We start from the raw sequence: 22222 nt of genomic DNA on the forward strand, positions 1-22222 counted from the left end.
CTCCTGTTCGCAGGGTGGTACAAGACGGGCCAGGGGCCAAATGGCAGGGGCTGTACCAGTGGGGGAAACTGAGGCACGGGACCCCATGACTCCCACCATGGCCAGCTTGCCTGGCGCTCTGGAGCCTGCTGCCTGTCCGGGGTGCCCTGTCCGGCTAGCACCAGCCTGGTGCTCGCCCCGTCCCTGCAGCACAGCTCTGTGCTTGCAGGCAGGAATGGGCAGAGCCCAGCACCCTCCTGCCTGCAGGGCTCGGGCAGGCATGGGGAGGGCTGGGTGCTGCTCGGCTGGGCTGCCTCAGTTTCCCCTCGGGCAGGAGCAGGAGGGCTGCTTCCGGAGCCCGTTTGGTTTGGGGTCGGATTAATGGGGGCTTAAAAACCGGGGAGTTAAAAACCCCAACCTGGGGTTGCCCTATGCCGATGCTTGGGGCTCTCCGGATCCTGTCGGCAGCGCCGGGGAGGGATCGTGGTCTGGGGGCTGTGGGGAGGGGGCTGTAACCCGAGCTCAGGTCTCACTTCTCTGCCCCAGTCGCGGGGCCGCCAGCCAGGACCTGGCCATGAGCCGCACACTGCTCCTGCTCCTGCTCCTGCTGCGTGGCCCCGCCGCCACTGCTGGCCGCCCCCCGCCCGCTGCCACTCCCCGCCTCAAGCTGGCCTTCCCCGGTGAGTGTGGGACACGGGCAGGGTGGGGGGATGTGGGATCGGGCGTGGGTGCAGCAGTGCTGTGTCAGCACCCAGCATCGTCCCTGGAGACCGGAGCATCCTTGGGGGGAGGAGGCATCATGGTGGGAGGGGTGCGAAACCCCCACACTGCTGCCTCACCAGCACCAGCGCTGCCCTCCCTGCGGGCTGCCAAGCATTGGCATGGGCTGCCGGGTTCCTCGCCTGATGCCGGCCCCCCCAGGGCCACCTGCCTGCCCTTGGGGCTGAGCCTGCACTTGGGCCTTCTCTGTTGGCCCCTGGCATGTGCCAGCTCAGGTGCCTGTCCCCCTGCGGTGCATTGTGGCGGCACTCCCCAGTCCCGGCTGTGCCATGGCGAGCGGGGATGCCGTGCCAGCCGGGGAGCTGGTGCCGTGTCCCGACTGACGCCCCGTGGGCTCCGGCGCGGCACAGGGGGCTTTGTCCGGTGGCAGGTCCTGGCGAGCACTCTCCTCCCAGCCTGACAAAGGGCTGTTTGTTCCCGCCATGGTGGGATTAGCTCCGCGGGGCAGGGAGCGGCCCCTTCTCCCCCGCTGCCTGCCGCCAGGGTGAGCAGTGCAGGGATGGGTGCCGGGCTGGCTCAGGTTTGGGTGCTGGGTGGTGTAGGGATGGGCGCTGGGCCATGTGGGGATGGGTGCTGGGCCGGCACGGGGTCGGTGAACCTGGTCAAGCCAGTGGGACAGGTTTGGGGGAGGGAGTGGCATGGTGGAGGGGGCCATGGCCAGACCCAGGTCCCCCTGGGGCATGTGTCTGGGGCAGGGGAGCGTGCCAGGCAGCGGCGGGTGCCGCGGCAGGGCCGGGCTGAGCAGTGCCGGCCGGTCCCGGCAGAGCTGCGGGCTCGCCATGGGCTGCGCCTCTTCGCGCTGGAGCGCTCGTGCTGCTACGAGGCCCTGCTGCTGGACGAGGAGCGCGGACGCCTCTTCGCTGGTGCCCAGAACAACCTCCTCTCCCTGGCCCTGGATGACATCAGCCAGCGGGACAGGAAGGTAACGGGGACACCCCCCCCCCCCCCACCTGGGCAGCCCCAGGTGCACCGCGGGGCTGTGAGCATCCCCCTCTCCCCCCGCAGATCTACTGGCCAGCGCCGGTGGAGTGGAGGGAGGAGTGCAACTGGGCCGGCAAGGACATCACCGTGAGTGCCAAAGGGTGCCAGGGGGTGCCAGGGTGCTGCCGGGGGGGCCACCCCAGCGCCATCTCCCCGTGCCCTCCACCCCCAGGCCGAGTGCATGAACTTTGTGAAGATCCTGCACCCCTACAACCGGACCCACCTCTACGCCTGCGGCACCGGCGCCTTCCACCCCGTCTGTGCCTTCGTGGAGGCCGGCCAGCACGCAGAGGTGAGCCCCCCGCAAGCACCGCCATGGCCCCCGGCTGCCACCGTCCGCCCGCCTCCCATCCTTACCCCCCTCCAGGAGCCCGTCTTCAAGCTGGACCCCCGGCGCACGGAGGACGGCAAGGGGAAGAGCCCATACGACCCCCGGCACGCAGCCGCCTCTGTCCTCGTGGGTAAGGGAGAGCCAAGCCCGGTGCCAGGGGGTGGTGCGGCAGGAGGGTGCTGGGGGGTCCCCCGTAACGCTTCCCTCGGTGCCTGCCAGGCGAGGAGCTCTACTCCGGGGTGGCCACCGATCTGATGGGCCGTGACTTTACCATCTTCCGCAGCCTGGGCCGGCGTCCCTCCATCCGCACGGAGCAGCACGACTCCCGCTGGCTCAACGGTCAGTGCCAGGGAGCGGGAGGGCGGCGGGGCTGCTGGCACCCTGGCGTGGCGTCGCTGCTCCCAGGAGGCATCGGTGCAACGAGTCCTCCAGGCTCGGCTGCACCCCGTCCTCCACTGCCTGCAGAGGGTGATTTGGGGGGTCCCTGTGCCCCCTGCAGACCCCCGGTGCCCAGTGGCGTCCCACCCTCACTCTGCCCCTGCCCTGCAGCTGGGCAGGGGGTGGTCTGCACCCTCCTGGGACCCTGGTGGGTGCCCTAGGGTCCCAGGGGAGCAGAGCTAGCGGGGGCACTGGAGGTGGCACCCCTCTGCCCCCAGAGCCCAAGTTCGTGGCCGTTTTTTGGGTGCCGGAGAGCGAGGACCCTGATGACGACAAGATCTACTTCTTCTTCCGCGAGACGGCAGTGGAGCGGCAGCAGGGGCTGGGCAAGACCAGCTTCGCCCGCATCGGCCAAATCTGCCGGGTGAGAGCATCCGTGGGTGGGTGGGCTGGGGGCCAGGGGTGCCCGTGGGTGCCACCCGCCACTGCTGACGTCAGTACCCTCCCATTCCTGGCAGAATGACATGGGCGGGCAGCGCAGCCTGGTGAACAAGTGGACGACCTTCCTGAAGGCTCGGCTCGTCTGCGCTGTGCCAGGACCTGACGGCGTGGACACCCACTTCGATGAGCTCCGTGAGTGGGGTGTGGGAGTGGCCCCTCCGGGTGCCCACGGGCAGCCCTGGCACGTCAGGGCAGCGCTGACACCCTCCCGGCTTGCAGGGGACGTCTTCCTGCTGCAGACAAGGGACAAGCGCAACCCCCTGGTCTACGCCGTCTTTTCCACCTCCAGGTTGAGCCCCCTCCCCACCGCCCCTCCCCGTGCCCAGTGGTGCCCCCCTTGCCCCTCACATCTCCCCCTCTCTCTCCCGCCAGCTCTGTTTTCCAGGGCTCAGCCATCTGCGTTTACACCATGGCCGACATCCGCCGGGCTTTCCTGGGCCCCTTCGCACACAAGGAGGGTCCCAACTACCAGTGGGTGTCGTACCAGGGGCGTGTGCCGTACCCCCGCCCAGGCATGGTACGTGGCACAGGGGCGTCCCAGCAGGTGCTGCTGGTGGGATGCTGGCACCTGGGGTTGGGGCCATGGGGAGGGGGATCCCGCTCAGCCGGTGTTGCCTCCCTGCAGTGCCCCAGCAAAACCTTTGGCACCTTCGGCTCCACCAAGGACTTCCCAGACGAGGTGATCCAGTTTGCCCGGCACCACCCGCTGATGTACAACCCGGTGCTGCCCCACGGCCAGCGCCCCCTCTTCCTGCAAGCCGCCGTGCCCTACACCTTCACCCGCATCGCTGTGGACCGCGTCACCGCCGCTGACGGCCACTACGATGTCCTGTTCATCGGCACAGGCACGTGGTGACCCCGGGGCTGCAGCAGGGGGGGAGAGCTGGGGAATGCTGGGGCTGGGACCCCCAGCCTCACCCCTCCCTGCCCGCAGACGTGGGCACGGTGCTGAAGGTGGTCTCGGTGCCCAAGGAGAGCTGGCACCGCGTGGAGCCACTGCTGCTGGAGGAGCTGCAGGTCTTCCAGGTGAGGGGGTGGCTCTGTGTCCCCCGGGTCGGACACCCCCCCCACTCCCCCTTGTGCTGCCCGCATTCCGGGTTGTGCCAGGGCGCTCCAGCTACTGGGATGTGGGAGCCAGCAGCCCGGACTCCTGGGTCCCCTCACACACCCTAACTCCTGCCTGCACTCTGCCTGCAGGACGCCTCCCCCATCACCAGCCTGCAGCTCTCTTCCAAGCGGGTAAGAGGGGAGCCCGGGTGGGTCCCCATGTCCACTGTGGCTCTGCCTGGCCCTGTGTCGCAGTGCCAGGGTACTCAGCTCCGCTCTCCATGCCCCCCGCAGCAACAGCTCTATGCTGGCTCAGCTGCGGCGTTGGCCCAGCTGCCCCTGCACCGCTGCAGCGCCTACGGCAAAGCCTGCGCCGAGTGCTGCCTGGCCCGGGACCCGTACTGCGCCTGGGATGGCACCGCCTGCACCCGCTACGTGCCTAACACCAAGAGGTAGGTGACTTGCCGGGGCACAGCGCTGGGGCAGGCAGCCTGCCCCGATGCCACGGTGAGGGGCGCGGGTTGTGCTGCTGCAGCTCCCGCTCCTCTGCCACCTTCCCGCAGGCGTTTCCGCCGGCAGGATGTCCGCAATGGTGACCCCAACATGTTCTGCTCTGAAGGTGAGCTGGGACCTGGCCAGGGGGCTCAGCCCTGGCGGGGTGGGGGGCTGACGGCTGGGCCATGTCCCCCCAGACCCTTGGCGGGGCAGCGTGCCCCAGAAGCAGCTCTATGGGGTGGAGGGCAGCACCGCCTTCCTGGAGTGCATCCCCAAATCCCTACAAGCCCGTGTCCTCTGGATGTACCAGCGCACCCCAGATGACCCCCAGCAAGAGGTAGGTTCTCACCAGCTGGGTGCCACTGGTGCGGCCATGCCGTGCTGTGCCGAACTGACCGCCCGTCCCCGTGGGTGCCACAGGTGCAGGTGGACGAGCGGGTGGTGCGGATGGAGCGGGGCATCCTGCTGCGCAGCGTGCAGCACTCCGACGCCGGCCTCTACCTCTGCCACGCCACCGAGCACGGCTTCACCCAGCCCCTGCTGCGGCTCTCGCTGGAGGTGATCGGTGCCCGGCAGGCAGCAGGCATGGCCCCCGCCAGTGACCCCCAGCTCACGGCCGGGCCCCCTGGCCGCAAGGTCTGGTACCGGGACTTCCTCCAGCTGGTGGAGCGCCCGCCGCTGGGGGCCACGGACAGGGTCTGCCAGCGGCTCTGGAGCCGGGGGAGACCCCCACCACCCCCTCGTGCCTACGCCGGACCCCCCGGCCGCAGGCAGGGCGAGGAGCCACGCAAAGCCCGCCGCCGACGCACCCATGAGGGATCACGGGCTGAGCGGGGCCCCCGCAGCGCATCCCCCTGGTGACCCTGGGGCCGGCCCCGGGTGCCGGGCTCTGCCTAGGAGCGGGGCTGCGGGCAGGGGCAAAGACCCCCGCCGGCCTCAGCTGCCCCGCCGGCAGCACCAGAGCTGGGTGCGGGCAGCGGCGGGGGGCTGCAGCTCCGGGGCCAGGAGGGCAGCCGGGCTGACCGCCCCTTCCCCCCGAGTGGTTGCCGGCCACCCGTGCCACCAGCTCCAGCACCAGCGGGGGGACCCAGCCAGCTGCCGGCACCGCAGAGTCACCGAAATATTTATTAACGACTGTTACAAATGAATGTAAACCTGCCCCAGCGGGGGGGCAGCAAGGCCAGGCTGTGCCCCCCCCCCAGCTATGGCACCGAGGGGGGAAGGGGCAGCAGGACCACCCTTAGGTCCTGGGGGGCTGCAGGTGGGAGCAGGACCCCGGATGGCCACGATGGCCGCTGGCAGGACACGGGGGGCCCGGCAGGAGGAGGGGTGCCCGGGGGGGAGATGTTGGGGGGCACGGAGGTGGTGCCCAGCGCCCCGGGTGCAGAGCAACGGCGTGGCGTGGGGCTTGTACTAATTGAGCACAATAAAGCAGAGGATTCAGCCCAGGGTCCCGTGTCTGCCCCAGAGCCCCAGGGCGCATGCAGGGTGGGCAGGTTGGTGCCCTACAGCAGGGAGCCCTGCTGGCACCCTGAGCCGAGAAGATTGGGGTGCTCAGCAGCACCTGGAGGGCTGAGGGGGGGCCAAGTCCTGCGGGGACATCACCAAGGCCGATGGGGTTCCCCTAGGCGTCCAGCACCGCACTCACACTTTCGTTTCTGGAAGCCGAAAACCGAAAGCGGACTCGGCGTTCCCCCAGCGCCGCCAGCCCAGCGCTTAAGGCAGTGACTGGAGGTGGCCTCACGGTCTGCTGCCTCCCACTGTCTGCAGCGGCACCAGGGCCCCCAGTGACACCAGTGCCAGCCATGTCCCAGCGCTGGCTGCACCCCAGCCCGGGCACTTGAGCCCCCGGCGCGGGTGCTGGTGCAGGCAGGGCACCCCCAGCCCCCAGGCAGGGCCTGGTGCAGGGTGGGACGCTGCCTCCGGCCAGCCAGGCACCCAGGGGAGACCCTGTGCCACCGCGGACACCCCGGGCTGCGAGTTCCTGCAGCACCCCAGACCCAGCCTGCAGGCGGCTGCCTGCGCTGCCACCACCGCCAGCACTGCTGCCCCTCGGCTGGATGCCAGGGTGATGGCGGTGCTGCACAGCCCCTCCTGCCCCCTCCCAGCCCCTGCAGCGGTGGCACCGGGGACACCCAAGGGACCCCGTGGGTAGGAGCCCACCCGGGGAGCCGGGCCGGGACGAGGCGAAGCCCTGGGGCCGGGTCCAACTTAACTCCCCCGCCGTGCTGCCCTGGGGGCGGTGGCCCGGGAAGGTTTAAAGGCTGCTGCAGGCAGGAGCAGGCAGAGGATGGAGCTGGGTTTTTTTTCTGAGGTCCAGCTGGCACCCCGACCCCGCCGGGCACCCCGGACTCAGGCAGCACCGCTGCTCTGTCCCTGTGCCATCCCAGCAGCTGCTGGCATTGAGGTCCCCCCCTCATCCCAATAGGGTCCCCCCTTAACTATCCCCCCCACCCATGCCACTTGGCACTGTCCCCAACCCAGCCAGCAGCACAAGGATCTATGAAGCATTTATTTTCCATGAGACAGGGCAGGTACAGTAGTGTGGGCTTGTGCCAGGGGCGATGCTCAGGAGGGCAAGCAGGCAAGGAACTAGGGGTGCTGGGGGCCTGTGCCTCCCCGGAGCCGCAGGAGCATGAAGATGGTGCTCCTGGGCTGGACGTCATAGTGCGCCAGCGTGTGCCGGTCCTCCAGCTCCCTGGAGCCATACGTCAGGCGCTGCTGGTCAGCGGGAGGCCCGTGCTCAGTGTGGATCTGCTCCTTCAGCTGCCGGACAGTGTCGGTGGGCTTCACCATGTAGGTGGTGGTCCGGTTCTTGTCGTCCTTCACAAAGACCTCCATCTTCTGGGGCTCAGTCTGCAGCAGCACCAGTGTGGTACTGTAGAAGATGCCATAGGTAGCCAGGGTCTTGTCATCCTCCAGGATGAGGTTGCTCCTGTTCGGCTCCTGCTGTGCCAGGCGCTGCCTGTACCAGGGGATGCCCCACGCCTCCTCGATCATCTCCTTCAGCTGCCGGATGGTGGTGCCTGGGCTGACGGTCCTGCTCAGTCCGGTGCCCACCAGCTGCCTCACCTCAATCCTCACAGGCCGGGCTGGCTGCAGGGACAGGAGAGTGGGTGGGTAAAGCTGGCAGGGGCAGGGGCAGGGGGGCCACGATGCATGCGGGCGCAGGCAGCCTTACCTGCACGTCCCAGGACCGGGCAGTATTGACGCAGGGCAGCGAACAGTGGCGGGCAGCTTCCTGTGCCACCAGGTCCCAATTCTTGCCTTGGCCCAGGATCCCTGTGGGGTCGGCAGGGTCCAGGATGACAGGGCTGCGAACACAGAGGGTGGGGGCTGCCATCAGCCCCAGGCAGTGCCATGGGGCAGGTGGCATGGGTCACACCAGGCATGGTCCTCACCGGGGACTGTGCAGCAGCCTCTTCACGTGGGCACCGATCTGGCTGTGCTGGAGTGAGTAGTATGTCTCCCAGTAGATGCAGAGCTCCCGGTACCGTCGCAGCAGCTCCAGCACCGTACGGAAGCCCTCGGCCATGACGAAGGACTCACAGGAGCGCGTCCCCTCCTCCCAGGCATAGATGGTCAGCAGCTCCAGGGCATACTTGGGGGGCAGGTCTGCGGTGCGGTACCGTGGCTTCAGCATCTGGGGAGAAGATGGGGATGGGGGTGAGACCTGGCTGGGGCAGGTGCCCAGTGGGTGTTGGGGAAGCCAGGCAGCCCCTCACCTCCTTGTACCAGTGCTTGACCAGGCGCAGGAGGTTCTTCAGCTTGGCAGGGTAACGCTTCACAAACTTCTTCTGCAGCTCAGTGAAGCAGGGGGAGAACTCCCCGGGGTCACTGCTGGCCTTCAGGAGCTCCACATACACCCCCGCATCTGGCAGGACATCCTGGCTCACCTGTCCTGTGGGGCAAGAAGGAGGGTGAGAGCCATCCCGGTGCTGATGCCCCAGCCCAGCCCCATGCCAGCTCACACCCCTTACCCAAGGCATCGTAGGCGGGCAGAATGTCCACCTCGATGGACTCCAAGTTCTCCTTGGACTGGAGGGTGAGGCTGAGGGAGCGCGGCGTATTGCCAGGACCCTTGTACCGGGGCTCGCTGATGTCCACAGTGAACGTCAGGCTCTGCTTGCAGGCGTGCAGCCTCCTCTCAATCAAATTCAGGATATAACTTCTATCCTGCTTCTGCTGCTGGTAGCTGGAGAAGCAGCTGAGGAACAGCACCACATCGGCGTCAGAGTTGTTCCGCAGGGCTGTGCCCTTGCCTGCCGAGCCACCCTGCAGAGAGATACCCTGCCTGCTCAGCACCGCTGCCCGTCAGCACAGGGATCACCTGTCACCATTCCTGGAGCTGCCAGGGGATACCGAGGCAGGGCAGGAGCTGGAGCAGCGGGACAGAGGGAAGGGTGGCAGCAAGGGTGCCAGCTATCCCCCAAGCTGAGCCCCCCCCCACCTTGACGGTCTTGTGGACACGAATGTTGGTCTCGAAGCAGTCCTCCTTCAGGAAGTCGCAGATCTGCTTCACCGTCTGCTTCACCTGCTTGCAGAAAGCCGTGCTGGGCTGCAGAACGTCCGCGATCCAGCCGTCCAGCTTGTTGGCGGGCACCGTACTCAGCCCGTTTGTGGATGTCATCGCCCACAAATCCATCTGCCCTCTCCTGCCTTGCAGCCTCCCCTCTGCCTGCTTCTGCCTGCAGCTGTCTCTCTGCCTGCTCCTGCCTGCATCAGCTTTTAAACCTTCCCCGGCCACCGCCCCGATAGCATCACCGCCGGGCACTTAAGGTGGCCCCGGCCCCGGTGCTTCACATCGCCCGGCCCCCGGTCCGGCTCCCCGGGGGTCCTGGTGTCACCCCCGGCAGTGGGACGTGGCTGGTGCCAGCGCCACCGCGGGGGGCTGATGTCACCCCTGCCAATGGGATGTGGCTGGTGCCAGTGCCACCGGGGACCTGGTGTCACCCCCTGCAGTGGGACGCGGCTGGTGCCGGTGCCACTGGGGGTCTTGGTGTCACCCCCGGCAGTGGGACGCGGCTGGTGCTGGTGTCACCGAGGGAGGCCTGGTGTCACCCCAGCCAACGGGACGTGGCTCATGCCAGTGCCACTGGGGTCCTGGTGTCACCCCCGGCAGTGGGACGTGGCTGGTGCCGGTGCAACTGGGGGTCCTGGTGTCACCCCCGGCAGTGGGACGTGGCTGGTGCCGGTGCAACTGGGGGTCCTGGTGTCACCCCCGGCAGTGGGACGCGGCTGGTGCCGGTGCCACCGGGGGTCCTGGTGTCACCCCCGGCAGTGGGACGCGGCTGGTGCCGGTGCCACCGGGGGTCCTGGTGTCACCCCCGGCAGTGGGACGCGGCTGGTGCTGGTGTCACCGAGGGAGGCCTGGTGTCACCCCAGCCAACGGGACGTGGCTCATGCCAGTGCCACTGGGGTCCTGGTGTCACCCCCGGCAGTGGGACGTGGCTGGTGCCGGTGCCACCGGGGGTCCTGGTGTCACCCCCGGCAGTGGGACGTGGCTGGTGCCGGTGCCACCGGGGGTCCTGGTGTCACCCCCGGCAGTGGGACGTGGCTGGTGCCGGTGCCACCGGGGGTCTTGGTGTCACCCCTGCCAATGGGACGTGGCCGGTGTTGGTGTCACCGGGGGAGGCCTGATGTCACCCCCTGCAGTGGGACGTGGCTGGTGCCGTGCCACGGGGGGTCCTGGTGCCCCCCCAGGGCGGAGGGTGGGGGCAGGCAGTACGGGCAGGATGCTCATGCCCGCGCTGCCTTAAGTGCCGGCTGCGGCAAGAGCCGGGAAACGGGAGTTTCTATTTCTATTTTCCATTTTTCGGTTTCGGTTTCTGACTTCCCCGGCTGTAAACGAAAGGTGCGAAGAGGTCCCTGCGGCGGCTCTGGCCCCGCTCCCAGTCCCTCCCATCCCCCATGCGGGGCCGTGGGAGCCGTGGGCAAGCCCGGGTGCCGCGGGGTGAATGCCCAGGGGCAGCCCCGCTTGCCTGCACTGGGTCATCCCGGAAAACTGGGAAGAGCCAAAAAATCTGAAACTCAGGCCTGGAAACTCAGGGCAGGGGCAGGCAGGGGCAGTGGGCAGGAGCAGGGGCAGGCAGGGGGTCAGGGCATGGGCAGAAGACAGGCAGGGGGTAGGGAGAGGAGGTGGGAAGGGGCAGAGATGGGGACAGGGACAGGGGCTGGCACAGGGAAAGTGGCAGGACAGGAGCAGGGACAGGGATACAGGCAGGACCAGCGACATGGCCAGAGCAGGGATATGGGTGGGAGCAGGGACGGGTGTCCCCTCTAGTGTTGGGTAACAACGGGGCAGAGACTGGGGCAGAAATATGGGCAGCGGCAGGGATATCGGCAGGAATGTGGACAGGGGCAGGAGCAGGGATATCGGCAGGGATGTGGGCAGGGGCAGGGGTAGAGACAGGGACAGGGATATGGGCAGTGTTAGGGGCAGGGACAGCGACAGGGGCAGAAATGGGGACAGGAGCAGGTATTTGGGTAGGGATGGGGCAGGGATACAGGCAGGGGCAGGGAAAAGGACAGGAGCAGGGATATGGGCAGGTATGCAGACAGGGGCAGGGACAGGTGGAGGGACAGGGGCAGGGATACGGGCAGGGACAGGGGAAGGGGCAGGGATGTGGGCAGGGAGAGGGGAAGGGACCAGCAGCAGGGACAAGGGGGCAGAGCTGTGGACAGAGACAGGTGTCACAAGTGTTTCACACCTGGCCTGTGTGGCCCAAGAAGTGAGGCCAGGACGCCAAGGCGAGAACAAGAGTCATTCTTTATTTGTGCCCATGGGGTGTCCCAGCAAAATTGGGGCACCCCAAATGTGGTTTCACACGTGGCTCTCACACTCTTTGAGCATTGGGGTACAGCACAGTTCAACCAATCCCTACTTTACCCCCCCCCACCTGCTTTGCAAAGCTACTGCAATTCTATGGCGTCATCATCCTTCTTTCCTCATCCATGTGTCCTTGCAGTCGGCCTTGCTACAGGTACTTATCTGTGAGGCCAGATGATGGGCATGTCTTAGGGAGGTGTTGGAGGGGCTGGGGTGCTGGCCTTACATTGGGAGTCCAGGGCTAGCCTTCATCCTTTGTGGTGGGGCTCTCCTCCTCCTCCTCCTCCTCCTCGCAACAAGCTGGGGTCTTGTAGCCATGCCTACTGAACCATAGCTATGAAGTACACAACATAAACTACACAAGTATATATCTTAAGATAAGTTCATGCAATTTCGTACTATAAAGATGAATTGGTACTGTTGTAGAAGTCACTGCCTAGCTCAAACGGAGTCCAATACACAGTAGGAGTAGCAAGGCTTGCTAAAGCCTTAGGCCACAGGCTGTGAACTCTCACCTAGGTACGCTGACCATATGCTGAACTTTTGCTTAGCTACATGAAGGAAAGCGCCGAAACTGGTGCAAACCAGAAAGAGAAGATAGCCACAACCTTCAGCAGAAGCTGCATCCATTCAGATAAGAAAAGGAACGTGCCACCCAGAGACAGAGAAAGGAACCCACGAGGAATGAGAAGAGCCCAGACCCAAATATTGCTCTTGGACCGAACAGCCACATGAGGGGAGGGGAACTTAAATTGTAAGGGTATAATTGCCCAGGGATTTCTTTGTTCAGGGCCCCTCTCTGGAGGCACCCGGCTCAAGCTGTGTTTTACCACTGTACCACTCAATAAATTCATCTGGTGTACATCGTGTTGGAGACTCTGCTTCAGGGAAACCTGGGGTTGAGCCTGAGGGGAGAGAAAGCACCCAAGAGTGGGCACGTGTGAGCAAGGAGTCGAAAAGGGGCACCCGTCAGCTCAACGCAGCAGCCTGCTGCAAAGAGACTCCAGTCCTAGCACCCTTAGCTGCTAGCACGCAACGCCTGGAATGGCGTGCGAATGCTCGGGCAGCGGCTTCTCCTTTGGCAGGTACACTAGTTGGGAATGAGGTTTTCCTAATGAGAGGCAGCCAGGGGCAGAAGGGACATGGGCAGTGACAGTGATGGGCCAGGGGTGGAAACAGCGACAGGACAGGGGCAGGGGCAGAGGTACAGGCAGGGGCAGGGATAGGAGCAGGAGCAGGGGCAGGGGCAGGGGTACAGGCAGGGGCAGGGATAGGAGCAGGAGCAAGGGCAGGGGCAGAGGTACAGGCAGGGGCAGGGATAGGAGCAGGGGCAGGAGCAGGGGTACAGGCAGGGGCAGGGGTACAGGCAGGGGCTGGAGCAGGAGCAGGGGCAAGGGCAGAGGTACAGGCAGAGGCAGGGATAGGAGCAGGGGCAGGAGCAGGGGCAGGGGCAGGGGCGGGGGCAGGGGCGGGGCCTGGTCCGCAGACAGGGGCAGGGCGAGGCACAGGGCCAGGCCGCCATCGCCGCCATCGCCGCCGGCCGGGCCGGCCGCCCCGCGCGCTGCCTGCCGGGAGCTGCGAGCCGCGGCGCCGCGCGAGGCGCATGCGCAGGTGGCGGGCGGCGGGCGCTCCCAGGGGGCCGCGCGGCGGGGCGGGGGGCGGAGCCCTGGGCGGGGCCAGGGGCGGGGCCTCCCGCCCGGGGAGGGGCGCGGGGTCCGCGCGCGCCGGCCATGCCGCGCTCCCGCCGAGCCGCGCGCCGTGAGTGGGGGCTCGGGCGCGGTGCAGGGCGGGAAGGCGGCGGAGCGGGGCGGGCGGCTGCGGGCGGCAGGGCCGGGGGGACCGCGACGGGACGGGACGGGACGGGGCGGGGCCGCTGGGCTGGGCTGGGCCGGGCCGGGTCGGGCCGAGCCGGGCCTCCCCTCCGTGCCCTGCCCTGCCCTGCCCCCCCGGCAGCGGGGCGCGGGGGTCCGCACAGGCCCCATGGCCCGCACAGGCCCCATGGCCCGCACAGGCCTCGGGCCTCCGCCTCGGCGGCCCCCGCGCCGCCTCCCCCCCGTGCGGCCGGGGCCGGGCTGACGGGGGCCTGTCGCCACCCCCGCCGCAGGTGGCCCTGGCAGCGCCCGGGCGGGCTCTCCCGCCAGCGAGGAGGAGGCCGGCAGCGAGGTGCTGAGCCACTGCAGCAGCGCCAGCGAGGGGGCCAGCCCCGCCGAGGAGGGCGCAGGTGAGCCCCGGGGGCTGCCCCGCTCCACCGCGTCCCCCTCCGCGTGTCCCCGCGGGTGGCGGGGCTCTTGCTGTGTGTCCCCACCCGTGGGCCCCCTGCCGCCTTCGCGCCCAGGCACCTGCGTGACGCGGGTGCCGCCCCGGCAGGGAGCGAGGCGGCGGGTGAGCAGGGCCAGGAGGAGGAGGCAGAGGACAGGCTGAAGGAGCACATGGACAACCTCCTGGACAAGAGGTGAGGAGCGGCTGTCACCCCCCGCGGGCACGCCTGGCCCGCTGCCCGTCCCTGCCGGCGCTGCCAGCCGGGGACAGGGACGTGCCCCGTCCCGGGCCACCCCGCCCTGTCACCTCCCGCGGTCTTTCGCAGCGCCAAGACGCGGCAGGTGGCACTGCAGAGCCTGCGCCTGGCCTTCTCCTCCAAAACCCTCTCCGAGTTCCTGCTGGAGCGCCGCCTCACGCTCACCGACTCCCTCGAGAAATGTCTCAAGAGAGGTCTGGGTGCGGGCGGGCGCCAGGGCTGGGGGTTGCAGGGCTGGTGACGGATGTCTGAGGGAGGTCTCTCGTGCTGCCTGCAGGTAAAGGGGAGGAACAGGCGCTGGCGGGCACCGTCCTCACCCTCCTCTGCCTCCAGATGGGCTCCGGCCTGGAGGGGGAAGAGGTGTTTCGCAGCCTGAAGCCCCTGCTCGTCAGCATCCTGACAGACAGCACAGCCAGCCCCAGCGCCCGGCGGAGCGTAAGGCCCGGCCCCTTTCCTCCTGGGTGTGGGGGCACCTCGGCGGTGGAGAGAGCCCAGGCGATGCCTTTGGGGGCCCCTGCATTTGTGGAGGGCAGCAGGATTGGGTGCTGTGGGGGAGCAGTGGGGTAAAGCAGGGGCACCCTGACCCTGCTTCCCCTTGGGCAGGTGCTGGGTCTGGCCTGGCACTGCCTCCTCTGACTGCCTTTTCCCCGTGTCTCTTGCCAGTGTGCAACGGCCCTGGGCATGTGTTGCTACATTGCTGCTGCTGACCTGGAGGTAACTGCGCTGGGTGTCATCTGTATCCCTGCCAGAGGGCACCCCGGCGGCTGCCGTGCCACCCACCCTCAGTCCGTGGTGCCGGGGCAGCTTGGAGCTGAGCTGGGGGGGAAGCCTGCCTCGCAGAGATGGGGTGTCCTGGGTGGAGGAGTCCCTCCTGCCCTGAGGAGCTCCTGGTGCCCCTGGGCAGGGTGGGTCCCCTTCGGTCCCCAGTGCGTAGCTTCGCTTTGGCGTCTTCCTGGCAGCTGTGGCCTGACAGGTGGGTTTACCCCCTCCAGGACCTGGTCTCGTGCCTGTCCTGCTTGGAGGGCGTCTTCAGCCCCCCCAGCACAGGCGAGGGGGACTCGACACCCGCCCAGCACGGCCCTCTGCACTGCAGCGCGCTCCAGTCGTGGTCCCTGCTCCTCACCATCTGCCCCCCCTCCCACATCAAGAGCATCTTGGACAAGTGAGTAGGGTGTGAGGGGTGCGGGGGCTGGTGTGGGGCAGCCGGCTGTGGATGGGGGAGCCTCTGGGGTGGCACCCGGCCCCCCTGACTGCCCTTCTGCCTTCCTGCCCCAGTCGCTGGCTGAAGCTTCCCCCGCTGCTGTCCAGCAGCAGCGTTGCGCTGCGTATCCTGGCTGGGGAAACCATTGCGCTGGTCTTTGAGCTGGCCCAGGACATGGAGGTATGATGGGGTGCTGTGGCGGCAGGAGGTAGCGGGTGGGCAGGCAGCAGAGCAGCCAGGAGCTGCTGGCACCAGGACCCTGCCCGTGCCCCAGCTGAGTTGGCACTGGTGGCACTGGGATGCACCAGGCTGGCATCACCAGCAGGTGCCAAGGCAGAGGGCCTGGCCCTGGTGATCCCCCAGCCCCATCCTGGTGATGGCTGTGGTGGGCAGTGCCTGGACCCACGTCCTCTCCAAACCCCCCTGTTTTTTTGGCAGGAGGACTTGTGCCACCAAGATACAGAGTTCCTGTGTGCCCAGCTAAAGGTCCTGGCTACGGAGAGCAACAAGTACCGAGCCAAGATGGACCGACGGAAGCAGCGCTCCATCTTCCGGGACATACTGCGCTTCATCGAGGTACTGGAGGCTGGCGGTGCCCTTTCAAGCCCGTGGCCATGCAGCTGCTGCCCAAATGCCTGGCAATTCCCCTCTCTCTGCTGAGAGCTGGGGGATGCTCAGGGCTGGTGCCCAGCTTATTGCTATGCCCCTCTCTCCGCTCAGAGCGGGGAGTACCAGGAGGAGACCATCCGATTTGGCCTGGAGTGCATGTACCTGGACAGCTGGGCACGCCAGCGGACCTACCAAGCCTTTAAAGAGGTGCTAGGCTCCGGCATCCGCCACCACCTCCAGGTAGGGGACGGGCGGCCATGCCGGGGGCTGCTGGGCTGGTGCTGGTGGGTGCTGACAGGCCTCTGCTTCTGCAGAACAACGAGCTGCTACGGGAGATCTTCGGCCTCGGCCCCCCCTTGGTGCTGGATGCGGCTGCTCTGAAAGCCAGCAAAGTCTCCCGCTTCGAGAAGGTGGGTGCCCCTACCCAGATTTGTGCCCACAGTCCCCTCCTGCGCCACCCTGGGCTCCAGCCCAGCGCCTGACTGCTACTGCAGAGCCCTGGGCACGGTGGGCACCAGTGGGGGGGTGAGCAGAGGGGTACTCCCTAACCCATCTCTCCTTCCCTCCCCTCCCAGCATCTCTACAACTCAGCTGCCTTCAAAGCCCGCACGAAAGCCCGGAGCCGGGTGCGGGACAAGCGGGCGGACGTGCTGTGATGGGCAGAGGGGGGCAGAGCCCCCGGCCTACCTGGACTGCAGACCCAGCACTGTGAGGGGCAGGTGCCCCCGCCCTCGGGCTTTTATTCATGTACAGCAGAGTATTTAATGCCTGGAGCTGCCCCGCTGGGGGCTGCCCCCTCTTTTATTTTTTTAACCAAAAAAAAGAAGGATAAAAGAAGAGCGGGGGGGAGGTGGTGGCGTGCTGCTGTGTGCCTGCTCTGTGGCTGGGGCTCTGCGTGGCACAGCGGGAAGGGGTCTCACAGGGCTTCTGCAGCCCCTTTTGGAAGCAGGGCTCGTGTCCCCCCTCCCCTGTCCCGCGGGGGCACCGGGGTGGCCTTGCGCAGCCTGAAGGGCTGGGTGGGAGGGCAGAGCTGTGCAGGGCTGCGGGGCAGCTGGCCCTGGTGTCCATGCCCGCAGCGGGAGCGTTCCCCCAGCTCCCCCCTGCCGTGCTGGGCACAGCCCCTGCCTCTGCAAGCCGGCCCGGCACCCAGGGGTGGTGGAGCGGCGCGGGGCAGCAGGCTCTGCCCAGCCCTGCCAGCTGCCTGCTCTGAGCTCTTTTCCAGCCAAACGCTTTATATGAGATAGTCTTCTTGCAGGAAGTTACTTATGGGGGGTGGCATAGTGGACAAGTCCCAGTGCTGCCTGTGCAGCCTTGGGGGCCACTGCCTGGGCAGGCATGGGGCTGCGCCAGCTGGGAGTGCCTGCTACCCTGGGAATGTATCTATGGTGGTGATTTTCTAAGACTTTGATTACAGGAGGTGATTAAAAGGCTAATTGGAGGGTGCCTTCTGCCTTCTTGTGAAGAGGAAGGGCTGTTGCTGGGGTGGGTGCTGCTCCTTGCAGCCCTCTCCCTTTCTCTCAGCCTGGAGCAGGGGCCAGCATTGCCCCTGCCACCCCTTGCACCCTGTGGGGCGATGCTGCCAGGTCTGAGCGGGATGGGGGGGTAGGGCTGCCCGCTGCCCCCTCCTGCCCTTCGATGCCCCTTCCCATGGTGGCCCGGTGCCCGTGGCAGGGCCAGGAGCAGCTCAGCGATGCCCGCCGGGCTCGGTGCTGACGTTGAGGCGAGCCCAGAGCTGCCCGCTGGCTGCCCGCAGCTGGTGCACGGCGTCCTCCTGGCTCTCCAGCCACTGGGCCAGCGCTCGCACCGACTGGCTCTGCAGGACTGCGGGGAGAGGACGGGGACACGCTGGGGATGGCTGGCCTCGCCCTCCCCCAGCGTGCCCCCCGTCCCCAGTGCCACATACCGCTCAGGTAGATGGCCAGCGTGGCCAGGACCAGGCTCGCCAGTGCCAGGAGCCCCAGCAGGGCCAGGAGCAGGGGGTGGCCAGGGCCGAGGCAGGGGCAGGGGCTGGCAGCAGGCATGGGGCGCAGGGTGGGCAGGAGCGGCGGGGGGCCGGGGGGCGCAGGGCGAGGTGGGGGCCGGTGCAGGCTGCTGGAGGGAGCTGGGCCATTGCCTGCGGGCAGGGGAGAGAAGAGGTCAGAGCCCTGCCGCCGGCAGGGTCGGGGCTGGCACAGGCTCCCCCTGCCCCGCTCTCACCCTCGGCGCCCTTCTGCCCGCCTGAGGCCCAGTGCAGGTCGCTGATGGACTCCACGGGGCGCAGGCTGATGGCTCCAGGCTCGCTGCCGTCGGGGTCCCCAGGCTCTGCCGGCACGGCACCCTCAGCCCTTCCCATGCTGTCTGCCGGGAGCGGAGGCAGAGGGTGAGCATGGGCACTGCCCACAGCCTCTGCCTGCCCTGGGCACTCCTGCGGGGACCAGACCCCTCCTGGAGGTGACCCCAGCTTTGACACCAACCCGGTGCTGTGCCGGGGCAGTCAGCCAAGGCCGGTGTTCCCTTGGCACAGTCCTGCAGCCACGGGCGGGCGAGTGCTGGCTGTGCCACCCCCAGCCCTGTCATCGGAGCAGTTAGCGGGCACCCGGCGGCCACAATCCCAGAGCCTCATTAGTGGGGCTGGAATCTGCCCCTGGCTTGGGGGCAGGAATGTGCCAACCCCCCGGCCCAGGTAGCCCAGCCCTGTGGGGCTAGCTGGGGCTCCCCTGGGCCAGCTGGGAGCCGGCAGGCAGGGGCAGGGCAGTGCCAGCTCCAGCCTGCAGCAGGGCTTGGCTTTTCCTGCGGCCACCGTCCTTGTGTGCTGCTTAGGGGTGCCTGGACGGAGACGTGGCTGCATGCTGTGCCAGGGGGTCCTGGTGCCCACTGCCCAGGTGGGCACATCCCTCATGGGAGTAAGGGGGCTTTTGGGGAGCAGGCATGGCTCCTGCACTGTCTTGGGAAGCAACTGTGCCCATGCTGGGGCAGAGGGAAAGGATTTTTTTCTGGGCGTTTGCATGTTTTTGAGCAGCAGGCAGGGCCTGGGCGCTGTGCCCACGGCGGAGCAGGGCAGGGTGGCCCTGTGCCCACTCCCGGTCCCTCCCAGGGTCAGCGGCGTGTCGCAGGGCAGCGTGGCGCCGTGCCGCTGCTGCCGAGGTGGTGTGTGCCGCCGGCGGGGTTGGCAGGTGTTGGGGCTGGGGAGCCTCCGCTGGTGCCCAGGGTGCCCCCGGATTGTCCCCAGGGCCCTGCCTTTGGCTGAGGGCTGGCCTGCAGATACCCCCATCACCCCTGCATCCATTCCCCCCTGGGGCACAACCAGGCGTGTAGGTTTGGTGCCAGGGGCCGTGCCAGCCAGCTGCCTGCCCCCTCCCAAACCCTGCTGCCCTACGCCCACAGCCCTCCAGGATCCCCTTCTTCCCTGGGCAGGCATCTCTGCCCACAGCCCCCATGGCAGAAGGCAAGGTTTGCCCACTGCCTCCATCCCAACCCCATGACCCAGCACCACCCAGTCCCCCCCGGGGTGCCAGTGCCCCCGCCAGCTCCTGGCCTGCTCCCCAGCCTACCTTCTCCAGCCTCCCTGGGCATGGCTCCCTGTGCCCTGTGCCCGGGCGGCGTGAGCGGGCAGCGAGGCAGTGCGGGGCCCTCGGGAGCTGGGCACTGGGTTCCTGGTGCACCAACTGCACCGCTTAAAATAGGACAGTGAGAAACACGGTTGGGGGGGGATAAAAATAGCCGTGGGGAGGGGGGCCCACCGGCGCGGTCAGGGCTGCCAGCAGCATGGTGCCAGCATGGCAAAGGGAGAGCAGCCTGTGGCAGTGCCCCATGCCCCCTTCTCAGGGTAAAGGGGCTGCCAGCTCACCATGGGATTGGGGTGACCGCAGGGCAGACCTTGGGTGGGGAAACTGAGGCACAGGTGGGTCTGGCCGGAGCCAAACTGGGGTCTCTGCTGCCTCCCAGCAGCAATGGCAATTGTGCACAGCCTGGGGGCATGACAGACACACACCACCACCCCCTCACCCAGCTTTGCCCACAAGGACCATGCCAGCTGTGCCAGGAGGATTTATTTAAGTTAATCAGGCTATAGGAAGCATGGGCAGTAGCACTGCCGGGGTAGGGGACCATGGTGGTCCCCGGCCCTGGTCACCAGCCCCATGTGCCCCGTGGCAGGCAGGTGTCGGGGGGTGGGAGGTCGTTGTGCCCGTAGAGGCCATGAGCGTGGGTGGGTGCCAGGCAGGAGGTGGCAGGGCTGGGCTGGACCCGCTGGGCGCAGCCCTCGCCGGCCCAGCCACGGTAGCAGTGGCAGCGGAAGGAGGCTGGCGGGCCAGCGCCGGGCCCGAGGTGCAGGAGGCTGCTCAGGTCGTGGGGCTGCCGGCGCACGCAGCGCCCGTGTCCGTGGCACTGCCCGTAGCTGCACTCCCGGGCTGCTGCCGTCACGTTGGCCACGTAGGGACCCAGGGTGGACACGAGGTAGTGGCGCAGGCTGGCACAGCTCTCCTGGCGGGGGGGAAGCACCAGTGAGAACCCGTCCCAGCACTGGGGTCCCTCCGGCCACCCCTCCCTGGCGGGCACAGGGGATGCAGCCGTCCCATACATCCCACGCCTGCACCACTTCCTGCTGCCTGCCGCGTGCCAGCTCCGGTGCCCTGGTGCAGCGAGGGGCCATACTCACAGCTGAGCGGGAGTACGACATGTCTCCCCAGAGCACGAGTCCGGCTGCACCCAGCGCTGCGCTCTCCCCGATGGTGTGCACCAGGTCAGCCTGCCGGGGAGAGAGAGATGTAGCTGGGCTGGGGGGCACGGGACATGTCCCAGCACCCAGTGGGACCCCAGCGTGCCTGCTGCCCCGGCCCCGTAGCGCTTACCACCTCCAGGAATCGGGGTGAGTGGCGGAAGGAGAGGCGGGAGTAGGCAACCACGGGCAGGAGGCCGTCGGCCCCGAAGGCAGCCACGCGCAGGGCCTCTCGCAGCCGGTGGTGCACGTAGCGGCGGCGCAGGGCGGGCGGCAGTGCCGGCGGCAGGTAGATGCTGGGGTAGAGGGCGGCCGAGGCGGCCCAGAGCCAGCCCAGGCGGTTGTTGCGCTGCACCTCCGCCGGCCGGCACTGCCCGGTGTAGTCGGCCTCCTTGGCCCAGTTGCCGTTGAGGCAGTCGGGGAAGCGGTAGAAACCCCAGAGCCCCCCTGGGCGCAGGGTTCGGCCCAGCAGAAGCGTCTCCTCCATCAGAGCCTGCGCCGCCTGCTCAAACTCCCGCTGGGCCAGCCGGAGCCGCCGCCGCGCCGGCAGCAGGCCGTGCCGGTCCCGCACCCACTGCTCCGAGGCCGCCCGGTAGATCCGCTTGGCCCCCCAGTTTTGGGCCCAGAGTGGCCTCCACTCCTCCCAGTCCACCACAGCCAGGCCGCGGAAAGCGGGGCGCAGGAGGTGGCGGATGTCCCTGGCCACCCTGGCGAGGTGGGCACCAAGGGGGACCCGCTGGGGGATGCCCCCGTTGCGGGGGACGCCCTGCCACGACAGGTAGGGGTACAGCCCAAACTTGTTCTTGTAGAAGATGGTGATGTTCTGGCCGGCAAAGTGGCTGTCCTGGTTCTCCACGATGCCGTAGTCGCCGAGGGGCAGCCCCACGCCGAAGCGGTGCTGGCAGCGGCCGGCGGGGATGTTCCACACCACGGCGAAGGGCTGGCCGCCTGCCAGGGGCTCTGGTGCCGGGCTCTCCCCGCCAGCTGTGCCCAGCGCCAGGCAGGCCCACAGTGCCAGCGCCGGCACCATCCCGTGTCACCAGCTGCCCGCAGGGGCCGGCACCCTGCGGGGAAAGGAGAGCGGCGGGGGTGAGGTGGCGGGGCGCAGCGGGCACCCCAGCCGCGCTGGAGCTGCCGCCCTGGCATGTGGTAGGCTACAATCAGCCACGGGGGCCGGGCTGCCCCACAAACACATGCTGCCCACCCTAAAATCCCATGGGGCTGAACAAACTTGAGGGTTTCAGACATCTCCTGCCTCACTGCCACCAGCAGGCACCTCTGCCTGCTGTGCCCCGGTGCCCAGAGTCCCTGCCTGCGCTACCGCAGCTGTGGCATGGCTCTGGTGTGGCACTGCAAGCTGCCAACCCCTGCCGGCTCCTTGCACTACCCACAGTGGGGGCACCGCGACCCCCTCTTCCCCATTTTGACGCAGAGCCGAGCCAGGCTGGGTGCCCTGCTGAGGGGCTGAGTGCCCCGTGAGGCATGGTGGAGCCTAAGGGGCAGCTCTGTCCCTCCCAGCCCGGTCAGGGCTGGAGGGGGCCGGGTGCCCCTGCCTGATGCCGGCCAGCTGCCTGGGGTGAGGGAATTAGGCAGGGGATGAGCTTGGGGGCCGCGTGACACAGCAAGGACAGCGCTAATCCCCCGGCGCAGGGCCGGCTGCTCTCCCTGACCTTCCTGCTCCTGCTATGGGCTTCCAGCCCTCGCTGCTGCTGGCTGCCTCAGGGGGGCCTGGCTGCCTGTCCGCATGGTGCAAGGCAGGGGACCCTGCAGCCCGTGCCACCCTGCCCTACTCACCCCGCTGCCCCTCCAGCCATCGTGTGCCTCAGTTTCCCCAGGCTGCTCAGCGGGGAGAGCGGCAGCCACGCTGGCAGACACCGCAC

At 67.9% G+C, this 22222-nt stretch overlaps 5 protein-coding genes across 5 annotated transcripts; 2 read left to right on the forward strand and 3 right to left on the reverse strand.

Moving 5' to 3' along the window:
- Nucleotides 1-553: 553 nt before the first annotated feature.
- SEMA3B (semaphorin 3B) lies at nt 554-5353 on the forward strand. Its single transcript, XM_075714561.1, has 17 exons — nt 554-659; nt 1524-1681; nt 1765-1827; nt 1913-2032; nt 2108-2201; nt 2291-2410; nt 2728-2873; nt 2968-3082; nt 3170-3239; nt 3323-3467; nt 3576-3795; nt 3885-3976; nt 4148-4189; nt 4292-4449; nt 4561-4616; nt 4690-4829; nt 4913-5353. Exons 1-17 carry the CDS (start codon nt 554-556, stop codon nt 5351-5353), a joined length of 2286 nt encoding a protein of 761 aa, XP_075570676.1.
- A 1632-nt stretch (nt 5354-6985) lies between these two features.
- On the reverse strand, nt 6986-9173 carry LOC104026856 (2'-5'-oligoadenylate synthase 1-like). The gene is made up of 6 exons (XM_009484683.2): nt 8943-9173; nt 8473-8767; nt 8218-8393; nt 7894-8135; nt 7674-7806; nt 6986-7588 (listed from the first exon to the last, which is right to left on the reverse strand). The coding sequence occupies exons 1-6, from the start codon at nt 9135-9137 to the stop codon at nt 7085-7087; spliced, it is 1545 nt and encodes a 514-aa protein (XP_009482958.2). The 5' UTR covers nt 9138-9173; the 3' UTR covers nt 6986-7084.
- A 3878-nt stretch (nt 9174-13051) lies between these two features.
- Nucleotides 13052-16558, forward strand: IFRD2 (interferon related developmental regulator 2). Its single transcript, XM_075713878.1, has 12 exons — nt 13052-13079; nt 13426-13542; nt 13689-13773; nt 13906-14030; nt 14114-14271; nt 14500-14550; nt 14829-14998; nt 15112-15217; nt 15476-15613; nt 15758-15886; nt 15961-16056; nt 16222-16558. Exons 1-12 carry the CDS (start codon nt 13052-13054, stop codon nt 16300-16302), a joined length of 1284 nt encoding a protein of 427 aa, XP_075569993.1. The 3' UTR covers nt 16303-16558.
- Nucleotides 16559-17330: 772 nt separating this feature from the next.
- Nucleotides 17331-19198, reverse strand: LSMEM2 (leucine rich single-pass membrane protein 2). The gene is made up of 4 exons (XM_075714330.1): nt 19177-19198; nt 17843-17983; nt 17550-17759; nt 17331-17467 (listed from the first exon to the last, which is right to left on the reverse strand). The coding sequence occupies exons 1-4, from the start codon at nt 19196-19198 to the stop codon at nt 17331-17333; spliced, it is 510 nt and encodes a 169-aa protein (XP_075570445.1).
- A 555-nt stretch (nt 19199-19753) lies between these two features.
- HYAL3 (hyaluronidase 3) lies at nt 19754-21451 on the reverse strand. Its single transcript, XM_075714329.1, has 3 exons — nt 20476-21451; nt 20283-20372; nt 19754-20107 (listed from the first exon to the last, which is right to left on the reverse strand). The coding sequence occupies exons 1-3, from the start codon at nt 21370-21372 to the stop codon at nt 19754-19756; spliced, it is 1341 nt and encodes a 446-aa protein (XP_075570444.1). The 5' UTR covers nt 21373-21451.
- Nucleotides 21452-22222: the final 771 nt, after the last annotated feature.

Source organism: Pelecanus crispus, chromosome 7 (genome assembly GCF_030463565.1).
Source record: "Pelecanus crispus isolate bPelCri1 chromosome 7, bPelCri1.pri, whole genome shotgun sequence".
Classification (NCBI taxonomy): Eukaryota; Metazoa; Chordata; class Aves; order Pelecaniformes; family Pelecanidae; genus Pelecanus; species Pelecanus crispus.